This window comes from Trichosurus vulpecula, chromosome 8, assembly GCF_011100635.1.
Source record: "Trichosurus vulpecula isolate mTriVul1 chromosome 8, mTriVul1.pri, whole genome shotgun sequence".
Lineage (NCBI taxonomy): Eukaryota > Metazoa > Chordata > Mammalia > Diprotodontia > Phalangeridae > Trichosurus > Trichosurus vulpecula.
Genome location: NC_050580.1, coordinates 209,713,176 through 209,739,489, shown reverse-complemented (window position 1 = coordinate 209,739,489; position 26,314 = coordinate 209,713,176). Strand labels below are relative to the sequence as shown.

Below are 26,314 nucleotides of genomic sequence, written 5' to 3'. Positions count from 1 at the left end.
AGCTAGTAAATCTCTGGAGGCTGGGGGCAGTTAGGTGGCGCAGTGAGTAGAGCACTGGCCCTGGAGTCAGAACCTGAGTTCAAATCTGGCCTCAGACACTTAACACGCTTACTAGCTGTGTGACCTTGGGCAAGTCACTTAACCCCAGTTGCCCTGCCTTCCTCCCTCCAAAAAAAAAAAAATCTCTGGAGGCAGGATTTGAACTCAGGTCTTCGTCTGAGCTGCCAGGATATAGATCACCTTAGGGAGTAATGGTAAAGAGCTGGCCAAGGAATCTGGGAAAACTCAGGAATCCTGGGTTCCTGTCCTACCACATAGCTAAGTCACTTAACCTATGAGTGCCCCAGGCAAGTATGAACATAAGTTACAGACTATTTGTAGGTGTGCACTGTTGGAGGGAATTTCCACGCTGGAAGTTCCAGACCCTTTTTCCCCCTTTTGAAAAAATCACTTAACCCAATTCCATTGCAGGGCGTTGATCCCATCGGTAGAAAAGAGCGGCGAACACCCAGCGAGTGAGGTATTATTTCCAGTACTGAAGGGGTTTGTCCTCCAAACCCCACCCTCTGCACAAAGCTCCTCCCCCCTCTCCGTCGGCCTGTCACTCTCCGTCTCCATAGCCACACCCCTTCAAGCCTGGCCCTGAGGATCCCCGGGACACCACCCGAAAAGTCTTTTCCCTCGGGACAGAACGGACCTCGCCCAGGCCGGGCTGCGCGGTGACGTTATCTCGGCGCTTGCGCAACAGCCCCGCCCAGGGGAGGAGGGCGGGGGAGGGGGGAGCTCAGGCCGAATCCCCCTCCGTAACAACAAGCGACGCGCTCCGCGGCTCAGTGGCTCCTCCGGCTAGTGCTGGCGGCGCCGAGGCTGCAGGAGCGGCCGCCGCGGAGCCTGCCATGGAGGTCGTAGCGGCGCCTGGCGCTCGGCAGCGGGGAGGCCCCGGGAACCGGCCGCGTTAGTCGATGAGGAGCCGGCGGAGGCGGCGGGGGCGGCGGCGGCCAGGGCTCTCCATGCGCAAGCGGCGGCGGCGGAGGCGGCGGGGGCGGCACCGGTGGTTTTTGCTCCCGGAGGAGGTAGGCGGAGGAGACTCCCCCCACCCTGCACCCCCGGCTGTCTCTTCCTACCGCGCGTCCCCTCCCTTACCGCCGAGGCTGGAAACGCCTTCCGGAGCCGCCTCCTCTCCCACAGCGCGGGGCGGGGAGACGACGCCTCCGCCCGGCCCCCCCAGGCCCGCGCCCTCCCCTCAGCCCGAGGTCTCCCCCTCCTCCATGATGGCCCCCCCCTCCCCAGCCGCGGCTTGGGGGGCGGGGACGCTGGTTCCGAGCCCCGGATGGACTCGGGGTGGGCATGGCGGGGCGGGGAGGAGATAGGTGGTGTCCTCCCCGCTGCCCTGCAATAATTCCCAAAGCCAGAAGCCATTTCTGGGGAGAAGACACGCCCTGCTCCGGGGTGCGGCGCCGCTGCAAGGGCGGGCACTCGGGGTTTGGGGATAGGGAGCAACAGGAGGCCCGGCGGAGCCCTCCGTTCATCCGGCGCCTGATGCCTTTGGGTAGGAACGGGCTCTCTTGGGGCGGGGGGGTGGGGGTCACTGACCGGGAGACGATCGTGAGTTAGCCTAGCGGGGAGCGTAGGGGCAAAGGGCTGTCCGGCCGAAGGGGCCGGCCGGTCGGGTGATGGTTTCTTAGGCTTCCCCCTTCTGACGGGGAGGCGCAGAGACCCCTGTGCACGCAGCCCCCCTCGTCCTCCCCGGCTCGGTTCCACTTTGTTGGTAACAAGTTAGAGCGAAGCTGGATTAGCGCCCGGACCCGACCGCGTTCCTTCCTTCACGTTCTTCCCCTTTCGGAGCCCAGCTGAAAGGGCTTTGCTTTCCTTCCCGTACAAAGATGATACATTTAACGCGGCCGGAATACAACCGCTGCTTTATCCTCGAATTGTTTCATTCCTGGGGTTGCGATCAGAGGATGCTACCCAGAAGGGGGACGACATCCAAGCTGGGGGTTAAGCTTGCTTTCCTGATTCAGTATTAAGGGATCTTACGCTGGTGGTTTTAAATACACATTCTGAGTCGTTTGAAATGTAACACAAACGAAAGCTACAAGGCAGAAGTTACTCTCGATCTTAAAATAGACGGACCCTTGATTTTTTAAAAAGTTGTTGCTAAGTAATAGTTGGGCTAAGTTTGGGTCATAGCAGGCTGCAGACTCGCCACACCCACTTATTCTTAAGTGACTGGGGACTGTCTGACTAATATCAAGGCTCAGAATGTGGACTGATTGAAAGAAGCATATTTGGCTGTTGAAGTCTATAGTCTTGAATATTTAAAAGAATCCGAAGAGTCGTGCTCCAAGTCAGTACTGAATTGTCATGCTTGGTCAAAGTGGTCTAACAGTATTAAACTTATTTTACTAAAACACAAAAAAGCCCCGATTATCCGCAGAGCGCATATTATTTAATTAGAGGTTCTAACAGTACCAGGGTTTACACTTTGTAAAAACTAACAAAATACATAATTGCTTATTTTAAGGAAATTCGAATTTGTCATATGCTTTATCATTATTCATATAAATACATTTTGGAGGAATGAAGAGGACACAATCCCTAATTATTTTAGCCGGGTGGAAGGACCAATCGAATTTGAGTTGGAAAAGATTTTAGTCCTACCCATACCTGAAAAAAGAATCTACAAGATATTGACAAGCGGCTGTCTTGCATAAAGACCTTCCAGGAAAAGGAATACACTACCTGCCCCCGCAGCCCATGCCCCTCTGACGCGTGTGTCGGGAAGTTTCTCCTTTCATCCAGCCAATATCGCTTCTTTGCATCATCCACCCCTTGCTCTTATTTCAGCTTCTAGGGTAAAGCTGAACAAATATGATCCCTCCTCCGCTTGACAGCTCTTAAAATAGTCCCTCTCTCTATTTGTGGTGTACTGCAATCAGCTCCACTCTGTAGAGTCCATTGTTAAATTTTCAGTGTGAGCGTTTACACCCTAGAAATGGGCAAACTACAAATAAGGACTTGGTTTTATTATTCTGTTCATTGTCTAGACTTGAGCGTGTGAAAGAGAAAATGTTAAAAATGCAGATTAAATTTAAGCGTTCAGAGAGCTGATTGTTAAGCTCCCAATGGGGTGACTATATGTTCTTAGTTCCTTCAAGTAATCCTCCTGCCATCTACTCAAAGCCCTTCAGCTTTCTGCTTCTCCTTCACCCTTCTCTCCCTAGTCTTTTCAATGGTTAATGGCCTTCCTAAACTGTGATTTTCCTAGACCTAAGTAAGCATGGCGTGGTGGGTAGAGAACTAGCCTCCAAACCAGGAAGGACCTGGGTTCAAGTCTAACTCAGATGGAATTCCTGGGGGCTACATATTGCCTCAGAAACCGTAGATTCACATTACATTATATCTTTATTTATTTTGTTAAACATTTCCCAGTTACATTTTAATCTGGTTCCTGCGCACTGGAGTTGGGGGAATTTTCCCTCCCTGAATTTGACAGCTCTGATGATATTCTGATCTAGAAGTTCAGTACCCCTGGTGAAAAAGGACATAAGGCTAGTGCAGCTCGGATAGGGACTAGATCTGTTATCTTCTTGGTTAGAGCTCTCCCAGTGAGGAACTTCTCTTCAAGGGAGGTCAGCATCTTCTCTTCCAGATGAGAGCACAGAAAGGTTAACATTACCCAGGTTCACAGAGTCATGTATGTATCAGAGATGGGGACTTGAACCTGGGTCCTTCCTGGCTCTGAGGCTCTCTCTCTCTCCACCAGGCCATGGCCTTACCATGGACTCTAGTCTGGCATTACTTTTAAAAAGTACATTTTATTGATTTGTTTTGTCACAGTAATTTTTTTGTGGGGAAAACATCAGCTCTTCTCCTTCATATTGGACCCTACCTTGTGACAGAGAAAAACAGTTGAACAGAATACCCAATAGAGCGACTTTCGACATTTTGACAAGGCACACATAAGCTGCTTTAGTAAAATTTTTCCTCTCTGCCATGGTTGTCTCTTCTCTGGTATTATCATTGGTTTTTTATTTGCCCAAAAGTTGGGCTTCCTTTTAGTAGCACTTCACTGACATTTTTGTAGTCACTGTATAGTTCTTTTGAATCTATTTTACTCTTCATGTTTTCAGCTTTCTCTGAATTTCTGATTTGTCATTTCTGACTGCACAATAATAATCCATTATTCATGTACTATAGTTTTTTTTTTCAGCTGTTCCCAATATATAGGCACTTATACTGGCTCAGTTTCCTTGCTATCACAAAAAATGCTGGTGTGAATATTTTGGTTTCTACTAGACCTTTGTTTTTGTCTTTCACTTCCTCAGGTTGTATGCTCAGTAATGGGGTCACCTGTTCAAAGGGTATGGGTAATTTAATCTTTTTTTTTTTCATAATTCCAAATTGATATCCTGAAAGGCTGGGCTAATTCACTGCTCTGCCTACTATGTATTATTAGCCTGTCTTACCTGCCAAGATTGACAATTTTTGTTGTTTGTCAATGTGACTGATAATACACAGCATTAGGTGAAACCTCAGGATTGTTTTAATCTGAATTTCTGTTACTATTAATGATTTGCAGCATGTATTCAAACATTTGAAAATTATTTTTCTATATCCCTTGAATACTTTTCTATTGGAGAATGGCTCTTGGTCCTAAATATTCGTGTCTGGAGGCCTCTGGGCTAATGACTTCTTTCCCAGTTTCTAATAGTATTTTATTTTTTGAAGATTATGTGTAAAAACAATTTTTTAACATTTGTATTTTAAAATTTTGAGATTCTCTCCCTTTCCTGTCTCCTCCCTGAGAGGGCAAGCAATTTTATATAGGTTATACATGTGCAGTCACGCAAAATATATTTCTGTATTAGTCATGTTGTGAAAGAAAACACAGGTGACAAAAAATAAAGTTAAAAATATTATGCTTTAATCTGCATTCAGACTCCATCAATTATTTCTCTGGAGGTAGATAGCATTTTCAGGACTTCGAGATTGTCTCGGATCTTTGTGTTGCTGAGAATAGCTAAGTCCTTCACAGTTGATCATTGTGCGGTATTTCTGTTATTGTGTACAGTGGTCTCCTGATTCTACTCACTTCACTAATCATTTCTTAAAAGGACAAAACAAATATAGCTAATAGGGAATGGACTTGAGAAGGGGGAGTAAAGGAGTATTCCTTATTGACCTTGATAAGTGCAAGTCACCTAGGCCACGTGTGTCCATTGTATTGTAGTTTAGTCATCTCTGTCTTCATGGCCCCATTTAGGGTTTTCTTGGCACAGATACTGGAGGGGTTTGCCATTTCCTTTTCCAGCTCATTTTACAGGTGAGGAAACTGAGGCAGAGTTAAGTGACTTGATGTCTCCATTATAAATCTTTAATATGAGGCTTTTACCAGTGGTATTTGATGTATATATTTCCCCTATCTTACAACTCTTTGATTTTGTTTGTGCAAATGTTCATTTTTTTTTATGTAATCAAGATTTTCTGCCTTGTCTTTTATGATCTCTTCTAGCCTTTGTTTGCTTAAGAATTCTCTCCTTAGCCAAAATTGTGAAAAGTACTTCTAGTCTCATCTGAATTGCAGTTTGCATATGCATTCGGAGCATTTTGTTGTATTTGGTGTAAAATGTTGGTCTGACACTAATTTCTTTCAAATTGCTTTATAGATTTCCCAGCAGTTCTCATGACATGACCTGTTCTTGATGAAGCCATATTGGCCATTTGTGAACACCATTCCCTTTTCTAGGTGTGCACTAATCACTACATTTTAGATTTTTGCCAGGAACTAAAAGTCAGACTCACTAGCCTCTACTTTGCAAACCTTGATCACTGTTCTTTTTTGAAGATGGGAGACATTCTGCAGTTTTTCAGTTCTTCATTATCTCTTCAGCAGTGTAGTTCTAGCAGATAGTTTTGGGGTATCCTAGGATGTAGTTCATGTGGGCTAGGTGACTTGTACTTCTCTAAGTGAGTGAGAAGTACTCCCTTACTATCTCTCTCAAGTCCATTCCCTATTAGCGTATTTGTTTTGTCGTATAAGAAAAAATTAGCCATTCTATTTGGGCCAGAAGCCTCTAACAGAATTTCAGAAAATTGAAGTCCCTCACCACTAATGTATCATTCCTTTGTGTCAAGCCTATAATTTGTTTCTGGAGCTCATCAAAGATTTCCTCTTTTTGTTCAGGCTATTGATTACCTCATACTCAACGAACATTTATTAAACACCTATTATGTGCCAAGGATACAAATTCAAAAAAGAAAGGCTTTTAAAAGAATAATGGTATTTCCCTTAGTTCCTGTTGGCAAAAGGGGTGGTGGTGTTGGTGTTCTGTCAAATATTTCATGGCCCCATTAGGGTTTTTTTTTGGCAGAGATACTGGAGTGGTTTTGCCATTTCCTTCTCCAGTTCATTTTACAGGTGATGAAATTGAAGCAGAGTTAAGTGACTTGCCCAGGGTCATACAGCTAGCAAGTGTCTGAGGACAGATGTGAGCTCAGGAGACCTGCAAACCCAGCACTCCCTCCATTGTGCCACCTAGTTGCCTGCAGGATGTTGAGGTTATCTCAGTGAGTTTCCTGGGGCATGGCAGAGAAGTCAATTAGAGAAATTCCAGACTAGTAAAAAGTCTAAGCTGGGCTCTCTCCCTTAAATGGAGGTTTGGAGCTCATGGCCCCATCCTCTAATCCCAGAGGCCAAGAGGAGTAATGGTGGCAGAGATGGAATAGCAAGAATGATTATCCATAGATGTGTGACTAAATGCTCTCCCCCATTCTTACTCACTCTGGTTCTTGGATTTCTTCACTGAAATATATCTTTTTAAATATATAAAACAGAAAGAGTGGAGAGAAAAATCTTTTTAAAGAAGGTTTGGTAAGAGAGCAAAGTAAGGACAGTCATCCTGAGGGCATTCTGAGGATGGAAACTAAGGATAGATGAAAGAAAAAAAAAGATCTATAAAGATGTTTATGCAGAGTCTACCACCAATCACAGAAGATCCACCACATTTGAATTCTAACATCTCAGTCCTTGCTCTGCTAAGGCAAACATCTACTAAGCACTTTATTTCTATAAAACAGTTAAACTGTATTAAGTGCTTTAATTTAAATTTAAATGCATAAGAATTATTTGAATTGTTTTATTGAAATAAAGTTGGGGTGAGTAACTCTGCTAGACTTTTCTACATATGAAGGAGTCTGTTCTATTGCTGACCATTTTAAGGGCTTTGAAGGATTGTCTGTGATTTACAGATGAATAGCCTAGAGTTGCTTCATTATTAGATATATCTTAGTTAGATTTTGCTTGTGGATGAGGAGAAAAAGGAGGGAAGCCTTTGGCAATTTTTGCCCGTACTTTGTGATCCTAACTTCTCCCTTTTAAAATAAAAGCCCCTCTTGTACTTTTTAAGACACCTTATTGGTATGTTTTTTATTTTTTTATTTTTTTTAATTTATTTAATATATTTAGTTTTCAGCATTGATTTTCACAAAAGTTTGAATTACAATTTTTTTTCCCCATTTCTACCCTCCCCCCACTCCAAGATGGCATATATTGTGGTTGCCCCATTCCCCAGTCAGCTCTCCCATCTGTCACCGCACTCCCCTCCCATCCCCCTTTCCCTTCGTCTCTTGTAGGGCAAGATAAATTTCTATGCCCCATTGCCTGTGTATCTTATTTCCTAGTTGCATGCAAAAACTTTTTGTTGTTGTTTTTGAACGTCTGTTTTTAAAACTTTGAGTTCCAAATTCTCTCCCCTCTTCCCTCCCCACCCCCCTTCCCTAAGAAGGCAAGCAATTGAACATAGGCCACATGCGTATCATTATGTAAAACCCTTCCACAATACTCATGTTGTGAAAGATTAACTATGTTTTGCTCCTTCCTAACCTATCCCCCTTTATTGAATTTTCTCCCTTGACCCTGTCCCTTTTCAAAAGTGTTTGTTTTTGATTACCTCCTCCCATATCCCCCCCTCCCTTCTATCATCCCCCCTTATTCCTCCTTCTTTTCTGTGGGGTAAGATACCCAATTGAGTGTGTGTGGTATTCCCTCCTCAGGTCAAATCCAATGAGAGCAAGATTTACTCATTCCCCCTCACCTGCCCTCTCTTCTCTTCCTACAGAACCACTTTTTCTTGCCACTTTTATGCGAGATAATTTATCCCATTCTATCTCTCCCTTTCTCCTTCTCTCAATATATTCCTCTCTTATCCCTTAAATTGATTTTATTTTTTTAGATATCATCCCTTCATATTCAACTCACCCTGTGCCCTTTGTGTGTTTGTGTGTGTGTGTATATATATATATATACCTACATATATACATACATAGACACATGTGTATATATATATGTATACACACATGTATATATATGCATATTCCTTTCAGCTACTGTGATATTGAGGTCTCATGAATCATACTCATCATCTTTCTATGTAGGAATGTAAACAAAACAGTTCAACTTCAGTAAGTTCCTTGCGATTTCTCTTTCTTGTTTACCTTTTCATGCTTCTCTTGATTCTTGTGTTTGAAAGTCAGATTTTCTATTCAGCTCTGGTCTTTTCACTGAGAAAGCTTGAAAGTCCTCTATTTTATTGAAAGGCCATATTTTGCCTTGGAGCATGATACGGAGTTTTGCTGGGTAGGTGGTTCTTGGTTTTAATCCTAGCTCCATTGACCTCCGGAATATCGTATTCCAAGTCCTTCGGTCCCTTAATGTGGAAGCTGCCAGATCCTGTGTTATCCTGATTGTATTTCCACAATACTCAAATTGTTTCTTTCTGGCTGCTTGCAGTATTTTCTCCTTGACCTGGGAGCTCTTGAATTTGGCGACAATGTTCCTAGTAGTTTTCTTTTTGGGATCTATTTGAGGAGGCAATCTGTGGATTCTTTCAATTTCTGTTTTACCCTCTGGCTCTAGAATATCAGGGCAGTTCTCCTTGATAATTTCTTGAAAGATGATATCTAGGCTCTATTTTTGATCATGGCTTTCAGGTAGTCCAATAATTTTTAAATTATCTCTCCTGGATCTATTTTCCACATCAGTGGTTTTTCCAATGAGATATTTGACATTGTCTTCCATTTTCTCATTCCTTTGGTTCTGTTTTATAATATCTTGATTTCTCATAAAGTCACTAGCTTCCACTTGCTCCAGTCTCATTTTTAAGATAGTATTTTCTTCAGTGGTCTTTTGGACCTCCTTTTCCATTTGGCTAATTCTGCCTTTCAAGGCATTCTTCTCCTCATTGGCTTTTTGGAGCTCTTTTGCCATTTGAGTTAGTCTATTTTTTTAAAGTGTTGTTTTCTTCAATATTTTTTTTCAGTATTTTTTGGAGTTTCCTTGAGCAAGTCATTGACTTGTTTTTCATGGTTTTCTCGCATCCTTCTCATTTCTCTTCCCAATTTTTCCTCTACTTCTCTAACTTGCTTTTCCAACTCCTTTTTGAGCTCTTCCATGGCCTGAGGCCAGTTCATGTTTTTCTTGGAGGCTTTTTTTGTAGGCTCTTGCACTTTGTTGACTTCAGGCTGTATGTTTTGGTCTTCTCTGTCACCAAAGAAAGAATCCAAAGTCTGAGACTGAATCTGGGTGCATTTTCACTGCCTGGCCATATTCCCAGCCAACTTACTTGACTGTTTGTAGAGCATAGAGTACTTGGTTCCAAGCTTGAGGGGATGCGCCATTGATTTCAGAGCTATTTCTATATAGCCAGCTCTGCCACCCCAGCACTCCTCCTTCCTCAAGAACCACCACCCCAGACCTGACACACATCTTCAGCAGGCTCTTCACTCCTGCTCTAATCAGCCACTTAATTCCTCCCACTATGTGGGTCTGGGGCTAGTAGTAACTGTAGCTGTAGTTCTGTAGCTGCACCTCCCCCGCTGCCCCTGGGGCAGTGGCCCAACCTCAAATTCTGTCCCCCGCAGCTTTTCCCACTAACCTTCTCTGTTGTCTTTGGTGTTTGTGGGTTGAGAAGTCTGGTAACTGCCACAGCTCACTGATTCAGGGTGCTAGTGCCTGTTCTGCCCAGCCCCTGGTCTGGCTGGTCCTGCTGCCTCCCATGCTGAGCTCCGCTCCCCTCTACTCTGGGCACGATAGACCTCATCCAGTGACCATCCAGGCTGTCCTGGCCTGGATCCCTGCTTCCCTCTGCTACTTTGTGGGTTCTGCAGTTCTAGAATTTGTTCAGAGCCATTTTTTTTATAAGTTTTTGGAGGGACATGGTGGGGAGCTCACAGAAGTCCCTGCTTTCCAACCGCCATCTTCTATTGGTATGTTTTTTAATTGCCTTTATTTCTGACTATGTCCCTTATCTTTTCCCTACTGAGTGCCTTGTAACGAAAAATAAAAAATAAAGCAATACCATAAAACTACCCAGTGCCACCAGCCAAGTACTCTGCCCTGATAATTTCTCATCTTTGTGAAGAGGGGAGACTTATTTTATCATCTTTTCAGGGTCAGACTCGGTCATCATAGTGAACGAGCAATCAGTTTTGTTTTGTTTTCCATTTATGTTGTAGTCATATGTACTGTTTTCCTGGTTCTGCTTACTTCTCTTTAGATTAGTTTATGTAGTCTAGCCATGTTTCTCTGAATTCTTCATAGCCATTATTTCATAACTACGTAATATTTCATTGCATTCATGTGCCACAACTTGTTCAGTCGTGACAAAAGGATCCTTCCTTTTAAGCAACACTTTTTTTTCTGGTGATTCTATTTGACTATAAGTCCTAGGATGAAGTCTCCGAAGAAATCAAACTGAAAGGTCTTCCAGAGGACGAAGAAGAGATACATATGAGCTGCAGTGCATTAGTAACCAAGAATTGCACAGAAGAAGTGTAAGGAATATCAGAGATAAGTGACTAGAAAACCAATTGGCCGGTCGTCTGTCAGGATGGGGATGGATACCCAATGGACAGCCTATGTTCTACTGTGCACATGATGTCCAGACAACTATTTAAAGCCTCAGATATCTTGGATAGGCACCCTCTGGAGCCTCGTTGTGTAGGACGTGGTTGAGAAGGAAGGAAGGAAGGAAATAAGCTTTTATTAAGCACTTTAAGAAATGGGAGGAGGAGTTTTGTTTCCACAGAACTAAAGGTGTACTTCCCTTTCTTCTCCCCCCCACACCCCCAGCTTTAGTAGAAACCAGGCCTCAAGATCGGTCAGGTGAGAGGTCAGAGGCTTGTAAGCATGCACGTCTTTTTTGAGAAGGCAGCCAGGGGCATTAGAGAGGCCAAACAGCTTGAACCAGTTCAAGCTTATCAAGGGTCTGGTCTTGGTCAAGAATCCAGGCCTACTCATTTGCATAAGAGGGAAAGTAGGAGAAGTAAAAGAATGTAGTTTAATCCTAAACTAAGACAAGGAAATTCTGTATCCTTATTATCCTACCTGTATAAACTGTATAACCTAGGAAAACTATGTAAAAAATAAAGATTGTAAACTAACCATAACTCTAGCAGGAGTGGAGGGAATGGTTACCCCTGCTCCTGCAGCTGTATCAGTGTGAGTGTTCCAGTGAGCACTATACCCGCTCTCTCGAGGAGCGTAATAAAATGCCTTCTTCTGCCCACTCTGGTCCTGAGTTCTTTGGGTGAGAATGGGCAAATCACATGCATGTTCCTATGGTCAAGTGAAGGGAAGCAATGAGCAGTGGAAGTTCGTCTCGGGCTTACTCCTGGATCTTGCCTTGGGGTGTCCTGTGATCCCCACTGTGGTGTTAAGAGGGTTCCCACTCCCGGATTCCCTTGGGGAACCCTGTGGTCTGCACAGCCTTCCTAAGGGGACATCTCTTGGGTCTTCTGGCCCTGTCTTGGGAGCCTTGTGACCTTACCGCCGTTCTAAGGGGCCATCACTTGGGTCCTCCTAGGGTCTGACCCTAGGAAGCCCTGTGATCCCCACAGATTGGGGGGGGTGGACTAACACTTGGCCTTCCCTTAGGAGTCCTGTGGTCTGTACAGCCTTCCTTAGGGATTATCACAGGGTTCTTCCTCAGGACTTGGGCCCTGCCTAGGAAGTCCAGTGATCCCCAAAACCACATTTCTCACAGCACCTACTATGTGTCAGGCATGTGATAAGCACTTTACAGATATTATTTCATTTGATCCTCACAAGAACTCGGAGGTAGGTGCTGTTATCCCCATTTTACAGTTGAGGAAACTGGGGCAGAGGCAGGCTTATCCCAGGGTCACACAGCTGTGTCTAGGGTTGAATATGGACTTAAGTCTTCCTGACTCTGGGCCCACTCCTATCCACTAAGCCACCTCTAATTAAGCACCTACTGTTGTGCCAGACACCGTACTAAGCACTGGGAATACAAAGGAAAGCAGAGTCTGTTCTCAAGGAGTTCATACTCTATTGGGGGAGAAAACATGTAAACAACTAGGTACAAATAAGATCTGCAAGGTAAATTGGGGAAAATTACAGAGTCAGTGGGGTAATTCGATGGCACAGGGGATAGAGTTTTGAGCATAGAGTCAAAAAGACTCATCTTCTTGGCTTCTAGTCTACCCTCAGGCACTTACTAGCTGTGTGACCCTGGGCAAGTCACTTAGCCCTGTTTGCTTCAGTTTCCTTATCTGTAAAATGAGATGGAGAAGGAAATGGGAAACCACTTCAGTATCTTTACCAAGAAAACCCCAAATGGGGTCACAGAGAGTTGGACATGACTGAACAAACAACAGAAGGAATGCAGTAACATTAGGGAGATTCTGAAACACTTCTGGCAGAAGGTAGGGTTTTAGCTGGGACTTGGAGTCCTTTGGACTTCTCCATTATGTTCCCATGCAGAGTATCTTCCTTTTCTCCCTTCCTTTTTCTGTTTTTTGTGTGTTGTCTTCTCTGAGATTCTCAGCTCCTTGAGGGCAGGAACTGTCTTTTTCATTTTCCTGGCAAGTTAACACAGTGCCTGGCATATAGTGGCCAATTAATAGATGTTTATTTTTTAAAAAATAGATGTTTATTGACTCAGTATGTGAGAGGGCACGAATAGGTTGTAATCTGCATCATTAGAGTACCCACAATAGCAAAATCACATTTATTTAAAGCTCAAAGAACATACAATGCTACACAGCCACCCTTCCCACCTAGCCTTTTAATCTGTCCTGTCTGTTTTGAATAAAAGTCTATCCTTTTAGAGCTCTCCCAATCATTAGTTTTGTGTCACCAGATCTCAGCAGAGATCTTCAAATTCGCACCTCAACAATTAGGAATAGGGAAACCTGTGATTTCTTGGGAGAAAGAACTCAGGAGAGGAAATTGTCAAATTAGGTAGAGTTGCCTAGAGCACTGAGAAGGTAAGCAGCTTGACCAGGGTCACACAAGCCAGCATGGGTCAGAAGCATAATGTGAACCCAGGTCTTACTAGTTCAGAAGACAGCTCCCTTAACTGCTCGTTATACTGTCTTTTTTTACCTTAGGATATCATTTTCCTTGTTAGCTGTACTTTCTAAATTGGTCTGTAAATGTTTGACTCCATGGGTTTTTTGTTTGTTTCTATTGGTTCCTTTCTTGGATTTTATCTCCTGTGAACTGTTAGGTACCTCAACTCCTAGTCTTCTTCCTAGATTAGAACTCTAAGAACACTGGATTTTGAGTCAGAGGACCTGGATTTAAATTCTGGTTCTCTCACTGGGGAGACAGAGAAGCTATATGACTTTGGGCCAGTCTTTTAATCTCTCTCGGCCTGTTTACTCATCTGAAATGAGAGGGTTGAACTAGAAGACCTTTGTGGTCTTTTCTGGCTTTATATCTGCTGATAGCATTAAATAAATGCATGTTGATTGATATGACAATATGCAGAGGTAGTTTTCACCCTCCATCCGATTTTCAAATTTGCAAGACTCCAGACAAATACTTTCTTTATCAGTACTGTTCAGGACACTTCAACTATTGCCAGGAATCTTTGGCACAGAAGTCCAAATCCTGTTCTTGGACACCAATCTCTTAATTAGCTGTTCACCTGAGCCCTGCTTCCATATGTAGTCTCAAGAGAGACTCATCCAAACAAATTTTCTTGTCCCAGTTCTGTTTTTTGTCACCTGCTCTGTGTAAATTAGACTCTTTGACTGACATGGTGTTTGTTAAAGGCCCTGTGTAAATACATTTAAATTCTATCATGTGGTTACCACAAGGTGTCAGGAAAGGTTTGCACCAGAGGGAAGGAGGTCAGTTGGGTTTCTTTTCAAAATAGTCTTTCTTTAAAAGTTCAATGTACATTTCTTTTAAAACCATTATTGTCACTTATGAATCAGTTGGCAGGTATTAAGCTTCTACTGTGTGCCAGGCACTCTGGTAAGTGCTGGGGATCCAAAAACAAAAGTGGAACGGTCCCTTGAGGAACTTCCATTCTATAGGGGGAAACATGTACAAATATAATCATATACAAAATAAATATAAGGTTAATATTGAAGAGAAGGCAGTGTCTTGAGGGTTGACAAAGGAACCCAGGCAGAAGGTAGTATTTCATCTGTCCCTTGAAGAAAACTAGGGTTTTTAAGAGGCAGAGGTGAGAAGGGAGTACACGCCGGCTTGGAGAACAGCCAGTGCAATGGTATGCTAGTGGGAGATGGGCATGTGATGCGTGGGGAACAGTGAGGTTGGCTCTTCTGGCTGACCAGAAGTGTACGAAGGAGGCTAATAATTAGTAAGGTTGGAAAGGTAGGTTGAAGTCAGTTTGTGAAGGACTAAAAATGCTAAACAGGATTTGTATTTGATCCTAAAGGTAAGAGAAATGTATTGACAAGGGAGTGATACAGTTAGACCTGTGCTTTAGCTCAGGTCCAGACCCACAGTTTAAGAAATGCTAGAGGGGTTGTGAGTGGAAAAAGTTTTTTTTTTTTAAATAGTTTATTTATTTATTTATTTATTTATTTACTTAACATATTTCGTTTTCAGCATTGATTTTCACAAGAGTTTAAATTACAAATTTTCTCCCCATTTCTACCCTCCCCCCACTCCAAGATGGCGTATATTCGGGTTGCCCTGTTCCCCAGTCAGCGCTCCCCTCTGTCACCCCACTCCCCTCCCATCCCCTTTTCCCTTCCTTTCTTGTAGGGCAAGATAAATTTCTACGCCCCATTGTCTGTGTATCTTATTTTCTAGTTGCATGCAAAAACATTTTTGTTTGTTTTTGAACATCTGTTTTTAAAACTTTGAGTTCCAAATTCTCTCCCCTCTTCCCTTCCCACCCACCCTCCCTAAGAAGTCAAGCAATTCAACATAGGCCACATGTGTATCATTATGTATAACCCTTCCACAATACTCATGTTGTGAAAGACTAACTACATTTTGCTCCTTCCCAACCCATCCCGCTTTATTGAATTTTCTCCTTTGACCCTGTCCCCTTTCGAAAGTGTTTGTTTTTGATTACCTCCACCCCCATCAGCCCTCCCCTCCATCATCCCCGCCATTTTTTTTTATCTTCTTCCCTCTTCTTTCCTGTGGGGTAAGATTCCCAATTGGGTATGTATGGTATTCCCTCCTTAGGCCAAATCTGATGAGAGCAAGGTTCACTCATTCCCCCCTCATCCGCCCTCTCCCCTCCTCCCACAGAACTGCTTCCTCTTGCCACCTTTATGTGAGATAATCCACCCCATTCTATTTCTCCTTATCTCCCTCTCTCAGTATGTTCCTCTCCCATCCCTTAATTTGATTTTATTTCTTTTAGATATCCTCCCTTCACCTTCAACCTACCCTGTGTCCCCTCTCTCTCTCTCTCTCTATATATATATATATATGTGTGTGTGTGTGTGTGTATATATATATATATACACACACATACATATACACATATATATATACACACATAGATATATACATACATACACATTCACCCACATATATACATAAACATATATGTATGCATATTCCCTTCAGCTACCCCAACACTGAGGTCCCATGAATCACACCTGTCACCCCTCCATGTAGGAATGCCAACAAAACAGTTCACCTTTAGTAAGTCCCTTGCAATTTCTTTTTCTTGTTCTTTTTCTTGATTACCTTTTCATGCTTCTCTTGATTCTTGTATTTGAAAGTCAAATTTTCTATTCAGTTCTGGTCTTTTCACTGAGAAAGCTTGAAAGTCCTCTATTTTATTGAAAGTCCATATTTTGCCTTGGAGCATGATACTCAGTTTTGCTGGGTAGGAGATTCTAGGTTTTAATCCTAGCTCCATTGACCTCCAGAATATCGTATTCCAAGCCCTTCGATCCCTTAACATAGAGGCTGCCAGATCTTGGGTTATTCTGATTGGGTTTCCACAATACTCAAATTGTTTCTTTCTGGCTGCTTGCAGTATTTTCTCCTTGATCTGGGAGCTCTGGAATTTGGCAACAATATTCCTGGGAGATTTCTTTTTGGGATCTGTTTGAGGAGGCGATCGATGGATTCTTTCAATTTCTATTTTGCCCCGTGGCTCTAGAATATCAGGGCAGTTCTCCTTGATAATTTCTTGAAAGATGATATCTAGGCTCCTTTTTTGATCATGGCTTTCAGGTAGTCCAATAATTTTTAAATTATCTCTCCTGGATCTATTTTCCAGGTCAGTGGTTTTTCCAATGAGATATTTGACATTGTCTTCCATTTTTTCATTCCTTTGGTTCTGTTTTATAATATCTTGATTTCTCATTAAGTCACTAGCTTCCACTTGCTCCAGTCTAATTTTTAAGGTAGTATTTTCTTCAGTGGTCTTTTGGACCTCCTTTTCCATTTGGCTAATTCTGCCTTTCAAGGCATTCTTCTCCTCATTGGCTTTTTGGAGCTCTTTTGCCATTTGAGTTAGTCTGTTTTTTAAGGTATTGTTTTCTTCAGTGTATTTTTCAGTATTTTTTTTAGGTCTCCTTTAGCAAGTCATTGACTTGTTTTTCATGGTTTTCTTGCATCCTTCTCATTTCTCTTCCCAATTTTTCCTCTACTTCTCTAACTTGCTTTTCCAACTCCTTTTTGAGCTCTTCCATGGCCTGGGACCAGTTCATGTTTTTCTTGGAGGCTTTTGGTGTAGGCTCTTGCACTTTATTGACTTCTTTAAAGGCTGTATGTTTTGGTCTTCTTTGTCACCAAAGAAAGAATCCAAAGTCTGAGACTGAATCTCGGTGCGTTTTCGCTGCCTGGCCACATTCCCAGCCAACTAACTTGACCTTTGAGTTTTTCAATGGGGTATGACTGCTTGTAGACTAGAGAGTTCTGTGTTCCACATCTGGGGGGGAGGTGCCAGCTCTGCCACACCAGCAGTCCTCCTTCCCCAAGAACCCCCAACCCGGACTGGGCTTAGATCTTCGGCAGGCTGTGCACCCCTGCTCTGATGCACCACTTAATTCCTCCCACCAGGTGGGCCTGGGGCCAGAAGCAGCAACAGCTGTAGCTGCCCCACCTCCGCTGCCCCCGGTGCTGGAAGCCGAACCGGGAACTCCTTCTACTCCTGCAGCTTTTCCCACTAACCTTCTCCGCAGTCTTTGGTGTTTGTGGGTTGAGAAGTCTGGTAACTGCCACAGCTCACTGATTCAGGGTGCTAGGGCATGCTCTGCCCGGTTGCTGGTCTTGTTGGTCCACGCCGCTCAGGCTGGGCTCTGCTCCACTCCGTTCCCAGCTCCCAGCTCCATGTGGGATAGACCTCACCCAGAGACCATCCAGGCTGTCCTGGGCTGGAGCCCTGCTTCCCTCTGCTGTTTTGTGGGTTCTGCCGTTCTAGAATTGGTTCAGAGCCATTTTTTACAGGTTTTTGGAGGGGCTCGGTACGGAGCTCACGCTAGTCCCTGCTTACCAGCCGCCATCTTGGCTCCGCCCCGAGTGGAAAAAGTTTAAGAAGCCCTGCTTTAGGAGAATCACTTTAGCAGCTGAAAAGAGGTTGAATTGGAGAGGAGGAAAGGCTTGAAGTAATGAAAGCATGTAGGAAGCTATTGGCAATAAACCTGGTAAGGTGTTGGGGTCCTGAACTAGTGCTTCTTGCTGTCCTCTGTTGCCACCATAGAACCTTCCCTTGTAACAAATTATAGTCAAGCAATATTAATCAGCACATTGTCTCCAAATGTTTACCTCATTGTGTGCCTCTTGTCCACCACCTCTCTACTGAGAGATGGCACTTACTTACCATCAGCCTTCTCTAGAAGCATGACTGATAAGGACGTTGATCAGAGTCCTGCAGTCTTTGTATGTTTTTTTCTTTACGTTATTGCTTCCTTACTAATTATATAAAGTTTTCTCCTTGTTTTGTTTATTTCATAGTGTATTCATACAAATCTCAGGTTTCTCTAAATTCTAAATATTTGTCATTTCTTGTAGTGGCAGCAGTCTTCCATTCACATGTCAGTTTGTTTAGCCTGTGCCTGCTTGCTGTGCACCCTGTTTCTAGTTCTTTTTGACAACAAAAAGTGCTTCCATGAATACTTTTTGTATATATGGTACTTTTCCTTTTTACTGAAAATAAGTCTTCATTTCCCATTACAGGCTGGAGGGAGTAGGCTAGTGAAGTTTGGATAGATTGTCATCCAGGTTTTCTGAATCAGATTTTCATTAGACACAGCATTATTGTTTTAAGAAATATGGATTCTTGAATCATCTGGCACAACTATAAATTGTCTAAGTGCAACTGCATGGAAATTATATTTTGAATTATTCACTTTGATTAATTACAATGATTGAGTGATGACTGGCATACTCCTCACGTTGTTTACTAAAGCTGAATGGATATAACTAATTATAATAGAATCCCATTATAACAAGATACATTATTATGTGTTATTAACATAATACAGGTAAAATAATCTTCAAAACACGACCTGCACTACTACATGAGGTGCTGTTGTAGATGTGTTGGTAGATTTGGCAGAGTCTATACAGATTTCAGTATATCAATTCCTTAAGTAAACATGGCCAAACAGACTAACTGGATAATAGCAGGAACAAGTTATTTGACTTGCTTCCTATTTTTAAAATGTAGTAGAAGAAATTTTAGTTCATCCTAAATGTAGCCAACATCTTTACATAGTTTTTTATTTAGAATCACGAGTTTTTCTAAAACTCAAGTTTATTACTCTATTATGTTATAAATTTGTTTTTTAAATTTTAGGATGAAGACATTGTTTGAAGAGATCAAAGCATCAATTAAAAATAACTATAACCAAGACCGTTCATTTTGGAGGCCTGTCCTTCCTTGGGGAGGGGTTTTTACCATCAAAGCTGGCCGCAAAGCAGTGTCCTGTACACCACTTTATGTTGAAATAAACCTGAAAAATACCTGCACTATAGATGGATTCTTGATGTTACTATATGTCATTCTTCATGAAAATGAAAATTTCCCCAGGGAACTCTCTCTTCACTTAGGCAGAGAGTTTGTAGACTGTTTTCTTTACTTAATGGACTCATACAGTTTTACAACTGTGAAACTACTCTGGATCTGGGACAAGATGGAAAAACAGCAATATAAATCTGAAGTTCACAAAGCTTCGTTAATAATTGATTTGTTTGGAAATGAACATGATAATTTTACAAAGAATCTGGAAAACCTCATGTCAACCATTCAAGAGAGTTATTGTTCAAACTGGAGATGTCCAACCCGAGTGCAGGAAGATCAACAGCGAACAATTAACATAAAGTAAGTAGTTGAAAATAATGTTAGGGAGGTGCTGGGATCCGTCTGAATATATAGGAGAAAGGGCAGAACTACAGGATAGTGACAGAAAGAGGGCTGTCTGTGGATCAGGAAAAGAAGAGCATGGCTATAAGAGAAGGAACAAAGATACACAAAGCTACCGTAAATGTATACATATACATATACACCAGCTCTTAACATTTCTTGACAGACACCGTCTGGGAACTTGTATCTCAATCTGGGAAAACAGCAAAATACTTTCATTTGTAAAAATGAGTAATATTCCATAATTTTGAGACATTTCACTTCTCTTGGGCAGTTTTGTTTTTAAGACAGTAAATTTTTAAAATAAACACAGCATGATTATAAGTTGCCCCAGAAATAGGCATACTTTGATAAAAGATTTCACAATCAATGGGAATAAAATATTTTTCTTTATGTATGTTCTTTTTGGAATCTATTTGAGGAGGCAATCTGCGGATTCTTTCAATTTCTGTTTTACCCTCTGGCTCTAGAATATCAGGGCAGTTCTCCTTGATAATTTCTTGAAAGATGATATCTAGGCTCTTTTTTTGATCATGGCTTTCAGGTAGTCCAATAATTTTTAAATTATCTCTCCTGGATCTATTTTCCAGGTCAGTGGTTTTTCCAATGAGATATTTCACATTGTCTTCCATTTTTTCATTCCTTTGGCTCTGTTTTATAATATCTTGATTTCTCATCAAGTCACTAGCTTCCACTTGCTCCAGTCTAATTTTTAAGGTAGTATTTTCTTCAGTGGTCTTTTGGACCTCCTCTTCCGTTTGGCTAATTCTGCCTTTCAAGGCATTCTTCTCCTCATTGGCTTTTTGGAGCTCTTTTGCCATTTGAGTTAGTCTATTTTTTAAGGCGTTATTTTCTTCAGTATTTTTTTGGGTCTCCTTTAGCAAGTCATTGACTTGTTTTTCATGGTTTTCTTGCATCACCCTCATTTTTCTTCCCAGTTTTTCCTCTACTTCTCTAACTTGCTTTGCTAAATCCTTTTTGAGCTCTTCCATGGCCTGAGCCCAATTCATGTTTTTCTTGGAGGCTTTTGATGTAGGCTCTTTGACTTTGTTGAGTTTTCCTGGCTGTATGTTTTGATCTTCTTTGTCACCAAAAAAAGAAATCTAGAGTTTGAGTTTGGGTCTGTGTTTGAGTCTGGGTTCATTTTTGCTGCCTGTTCATTTTCCCAGCCAACTACTTGACCCTTGAGCTTTTTGTCAGGGCATGACTGCTTGTAGAGTAGAGAGTATTTTGTCCCAAGGTTTAGGGTCCAAGCACTGCTGTTTTCAGAGCCACTTCTACTCCACCATCACCCCAGACTCTCTCACAGCAGCACTCCTCCTCCTCCAAGAACCGCCAACCAGGACTGCAGTCCAGATCCAAGCAGGGCACAGCAAGAGAATCTGCCTTTGTGCTCACAAAACGCTCCTTGTACTCCCGCTCTGATCCACTGATACATTCCTTCCACCGTGTGAGCCAGGGACTTGGGAAGCAGCTGACTCTGGAGTTCTGGAAGTAGCCTCAGGAGCTTCCTGCTGCTGCTACCACCACCTCTGCACCACCTCCACACCACCTCTGTCGCCCCCAGAGCTGGTGGCCAGACCACTCTGAACTCAGTCCCAGTTTCCCACTAACCTGCTCTTTGGCGTTGGTGGGTTGAGAAGTCAGGTAACTGCCACAGCTCACTGTTTCATGGCCCCAAAGCCTGTTCCAGCTGGCTGACTCAGGATCTGGTCTGTCCTGGCATGGCCCATGCTGGGCTGCTCTCTCCTTTCAGCACCGTGCGTTAAACCCTTCCTGGCAACCATCCAGGCTCTCCTGAGCTGGAGACCTGTTTCCCTCTGCTATTTCATGGGTTCTGCAGGTCTAGAATTTGTTAGGAGCCATTTTTTACAGGTGTTTGGAGGGATTTGCCAGGGAGCTTGAGCAAGTCCCTACTTTCCAGCTGCCATCTTGGCTCCGCCCCCTGAAATCCTTTTAAAAATTCATTTTTAAGTTTCTTTAGCAACAACATTTTAGAATCAAGAATATTGTTTTGAAGTAATAGTGTTTCTGGAAAAGTTGTGTAGAGACATGTTGAAGTCATCTAATCTATTTGTATGTTAGAGTATTATCTTAAAATGCAATTAGACCTGCTTTATACTTCTAAACACAAAATTATACAAATATCCTAATTTTCTCAGTCCTCCCCAAGAAATACCACATGGAAACTTGATTCGATTGGCTGTGGATGAATTATTTTGTTCCAAGATAGAACTGTGTGAAGAGCAAGGGTGAGTATTTTGTCAGCTATTTAAGGAAATCTATTAGTAACTATCTGTTTATAGAGAAACATGTAAACACACATATTTTATCATTTATGTTCTGTTAAGTTACATATTTGCTGTGCTATAGTATTATTAGATGCTAGTGTATCCTGTAATTACAGCAAATTAATATGACCATAATGCCGTTTTTCTGCATTAATGAGTAGGTACCTTGGTTAAGCAAAACCCAACCAATGAGGACCCCCCTTATTAACTGGATGTTTTTCTGCACTCCATATTTAGGGAAAAAGAGATAAATGACAGAAAAAAAGAAAAGATTTAGTAAAAAAAAAAAATAATAACTCGGCTATATCCTGGAACCAGTACACTCATTAATCTTGACTCCTACTGCATTTCAGAATGATAAAAAAAAGTGCAAAATCTTTAATCATCAAAGAAGGGTTAAATTATGTTTGGTATATACTCTCTTTACTATGTCAAGAAAATTAACGTTTTTATTTTAGAAAAATTTTTAATAAACTTTGAAACAAAAAAGTTTTCTGGCTCATTTAGGTTAATCATAAAATAAGATTAGCAGTACACCATGTCCAAAGCATTCTAGTTAAATGATAATTTACTTGTGGTTGCTTTGTAGTTTTCTAATTCATATGCAATAAAAACTTTATAAAGTCAGCTATTGCTCAGCAAAAACAGCTTTTCATATATAAATAGATACAATATTTGTGAAATGAAACAAATAATAAGAGAATTCATCCAGACTGCAAGAAATTGCCTCTTTCACTCAAACCAGTCCAGTAAGAAGAAAATATTTCCAGATTCTAAAGCTTTAATTCTCTTGAGAGCAGGATTGTTTTTTGTCTTTGTATCTTGAGCACAGTACCTCCGACATACTATATGCTTAATAAATGCTCATCGATTGATGCTAAGTTCCTAAACAAAAGTTATAAAATAGTAATGTTTCAGTGGTGTCATCTTTAATAAATGCCATTTATTTGGTGCTTTAAAATTTTGGAAGCACTGTACATATGGTATATTATTTGACCTTCATAACAGATAAATACAAGTCCATCACTCTTTCACAGATGACATACTGAGGCTTGAAAGGTTAAGTGACTTGTTTATAGTTACAGTGCTCCTGATAAGTATAAAAGGTAGGGTTCTAACCCAAGCTTTTGCTGACAGCAAGTAGCAGTCTTTCCACCCTACCGTGCTGTCTCATTAGTCTCTAGGGACTTCAGCATTCAGCACATGAATAGAAACTGTTGGAGAAAAAAAGGATATATCAACTATGAGTTAAAAGATCTACCACAGTACATAAAATTAGGCTTTTGCAAAATTAAAGCTACAACAAAGCTATTCCAGGAGTGTTGAAAAGATTGTGTGCTGAGTGAAATCATAATTCCTGTTTTTTCATTTTAGTTGTGGTGGGCTAAGAGAATTTTCCCAGCGAGTTTTCTGCCACGGAGCACCACCTTTTGTTGTCTTAAATATGCAGCATTGGAAATCTGAAGATCTGGCATATGTACCATATTACTTGGATTTATCTGATCACAAGTAGGTACTCTTTTTGTTTTATAAAACAATTGAAATGGCATTTCAGTTCAATTTTACCTATTTATTCATGATTTTGAATAGGCCTAAAGAAGGGGTTGTGGTTGAAGAGAGATTGCTGAATTCCCTTTTTATTCAGAATGAGTTTTTAGATTACTGCAAGTAAGTGTAGCTTTACTTTTTTTTTCAGTTCAGTGATATGGTGGGTGTTTACTTCACAAAGAAAACTTGGGCAAACAAGTTGAGAGATTCATAATCTTTATTACTTTGGCTTAGAAAGTTTTATATTATTCATTATGATTTGTTAAAATCTTTTATTGTTGTGGTTAACTAACCCCTCACCATGGAGATCACCAATCATATCATGTCATTCTGTGTGATTCTTGTCCATGTCTTTCTATACATCTTCCTTGTAGGACATACCTAATGAGCTGGATACTTTTGTTTGATTCTAATATTTTGATGATACATATAAATAATCACACTGTCAATTATTCTTTTCTGTCTTTGTTAAAATATATTTTAGAAATTTTAAGTTTTTGGCCACATGCACTTCATAAATTAGTTAGATGGACATCCTTTTCTGGAGATCAGACAATCAAGACATAGTTTCTTGATCACTAGGATATGAATTTAACGTTGAATGAATTTAATCTTTCTGATTAAAAAGGCTATTAAAATAATTTTAACCATATGTACTTTATAATTTATTTTAATTTTCAGATATTTGTTGGAAGGTGCCACATTATTTAACAAAGAGGAACATCATTATTCTGCAGCTTTCCAGATTGATGGATATTGGATGCACTATGATGGCCTCAGAAATGTGAATTTAATTTTGTTAAATAAACCACCAGAGTTTCTCCTCTTGTCATCGTTGGTTTATATTCGAGCAACAGAAAAATAAATATAGACTGATGCTAAATTAAATTGTGTTCCCTCCTGCCCCTCCCCTCCAAATTAAGGGCTCTTATTTTCTGTTTACTTGGTATCCAAGAAAATTGTTGAACTATAGTAGTTTCAAAGTTGTATTATCCAATGCTAAGCCCCAGGTAAATGTTTTATAGAGAGAAATAACTATGCAAAATGTTTGTAATTCTTTTTATATTTCCTGATTTATTTTTGTACAAGCATATTTTATGTTGAAATAAAAATATCTTGTAGACTTTGAATTTTGTATTCATATGTACATCAGATCTGTTGAAATTATTGTACCTTTCTTTATTCAAAAATAATTGCATTTGTGATTAGAACCTCTTCTCTTAGGGATTCAAATAAAAATCCTTCAATCCTGAATCTACATTGAAAAAAGCCAGGTTAAAACTTACTCAAAGTTAAGAAGACTTAGTATAAAATTGACCCAAGTTTGAAAAAAGGTGTCTTTGCATTTCTGCTTCACCATAACCCAGAGTGCATTATGGAATTGGCTAGGTTTCATTTGGATGTGTAACTGGTCCATATCTTAGTAGTTTTGTCCAATTTTTTTTTCCTGATCTAGAAATATCAATTTTTAAACGTTTTATAAATATATGTGTACACGTATGTGACTCTTACACATGGGCTTTGACTTGTTTTCCTAAATATTGCTGAGGGAATTTTGAACCAGCTGCTCAACTATTAAAGCCCTTGCTAACTAATTTTAAGTGTTAATTAATTCCCAGGCAAGTGTTATCAGTAATTATGTAACCATCCTAAAAATGTCTTGTTTCAAAATTATATATAGAAACTGTTTTACAGGAGTGACAAATGTGCTCTATTAGATATTAAATAGTAGACAAATTTATTTCTCATGCTAGTATGAATGTCAGCAATGTGCTTTATTTTGTTTAAATGACTAAAAGGAAAACTTGTCATTAGAATTTTTGTTTTTGTCCTAAATCCAAATATTATTTATCAGAGACAAAAAATATATATACTTTGGATGTTTAAGTGTCCTTGCTTCATGAACTGATAGTTTAACCATTTGGATTTTGGGTATGTCACTACACAAGTTTACATTTATCAGAATATAGAACCTTCTCATCTCCTACTGTTCATTCAGTTGAGGAGAGGAAGAAAAACAAAACTCTTAAGGAAAGTACCATCTTGGAAATATATATTTTATTGTCTATACTTAAAGTATTTTACCTTAATGAATTTATAGGAACCATAGAGGCTAAAATTGGCTTAATGTTCAGATGGGCAAACTATTTTTAAGAATTAAATTCACCCCCCATGTTATTTAATTAACTTTCGTAGAGTAACATTTTTTATTAAATGAAATCTGAAATTGCCATTGTGGTCAGATTGATACTTCGGAATGCAGCTGAGTTGAAGCAATCCCAGTGTGAAAATACTTAAACAAAAGATAAATCTGAGGGTGAGTGATCACTTTTACAAAAAATGTCATCTTTTGTTTAGTGTTTCCCTATTGTATTTTTAAAAGGATTTACTTAATAGTAGAATTTTATTGAACAAAACTAAGGTGCACTTGGTATTGCTCTGTGTTAAAAAGACTAAAAGTAATAACTCACATTTATATAGTGCTATGCTGGTAGGGTAGGGCAAAGAACTTATCCTCCCTAAAAGATACAAGGATACAGATAATACATAAATTGAGTCTTTACTAAAATTATGTTTAAAAGGCAAATTTTACTCAATACTTTGCACCTTATTTAAAATAAGTACTTGATGCTGGTTGTTACAAAATGGTGACTTACCTACCTCACAGGGTTGTTGTGAGGATGAAGATAATGTCTGTAAAGATCTTGACTGCCCTGAAAGGTGCTAATAAAAAGAGCTGATTTTTTTTCTCTTTCCTATGTGAGTATGCCTCCCAGTTTATTTCCTACATCTTTATCATCTCTATTTAAACAATAGCTGTGTATCAGGGGCTTTATTTAATATGAGAGA

General features: G+C 40.7%; 1 protein-coding gene across 2 annotated transcripts; it reads left to right on the top strand.

Moving 5' to 3' along the window:
* Positions 1-1,037: 1,037 nt before the first annotated feature.
* C8H14orf28 (chromosome 8 C14orf28 homolog) lies at positions 1,038-26,223 on the top strand. Of its 2 annotated transcripts, none has more exons than XM_036769642.1 (5): positions 1,038-1,073; positions 19,059-19,583; positions 21,788-21,877; positions 23,291-23,425; positions 24,146-26,223. In XM_036769642.1, the coding sequence occupies exons 2-5, from the start codon at positions 19,060-19,062 to the stop codon at positions 24,327-24,329; spliced, it is 933 nt and encodes a 310-aa protein (XP_036625537.1). In that variant the 5' UTR covers positions 1,038-1,073; position 19,059; the 3' UTR covers positions 24,330-26,223. The 2 variants fall into 2 exon arrangements, with proteins under 2 accessions (XP_036625537.1, XP_036625536.1); XM_036769641.1 differs by lacking the exon at positions 1,038-1,073 and adding an exon at positions 1,476-1,549.
* Positions 26,224-26,314: the final 91 nt, after the last annotated feature.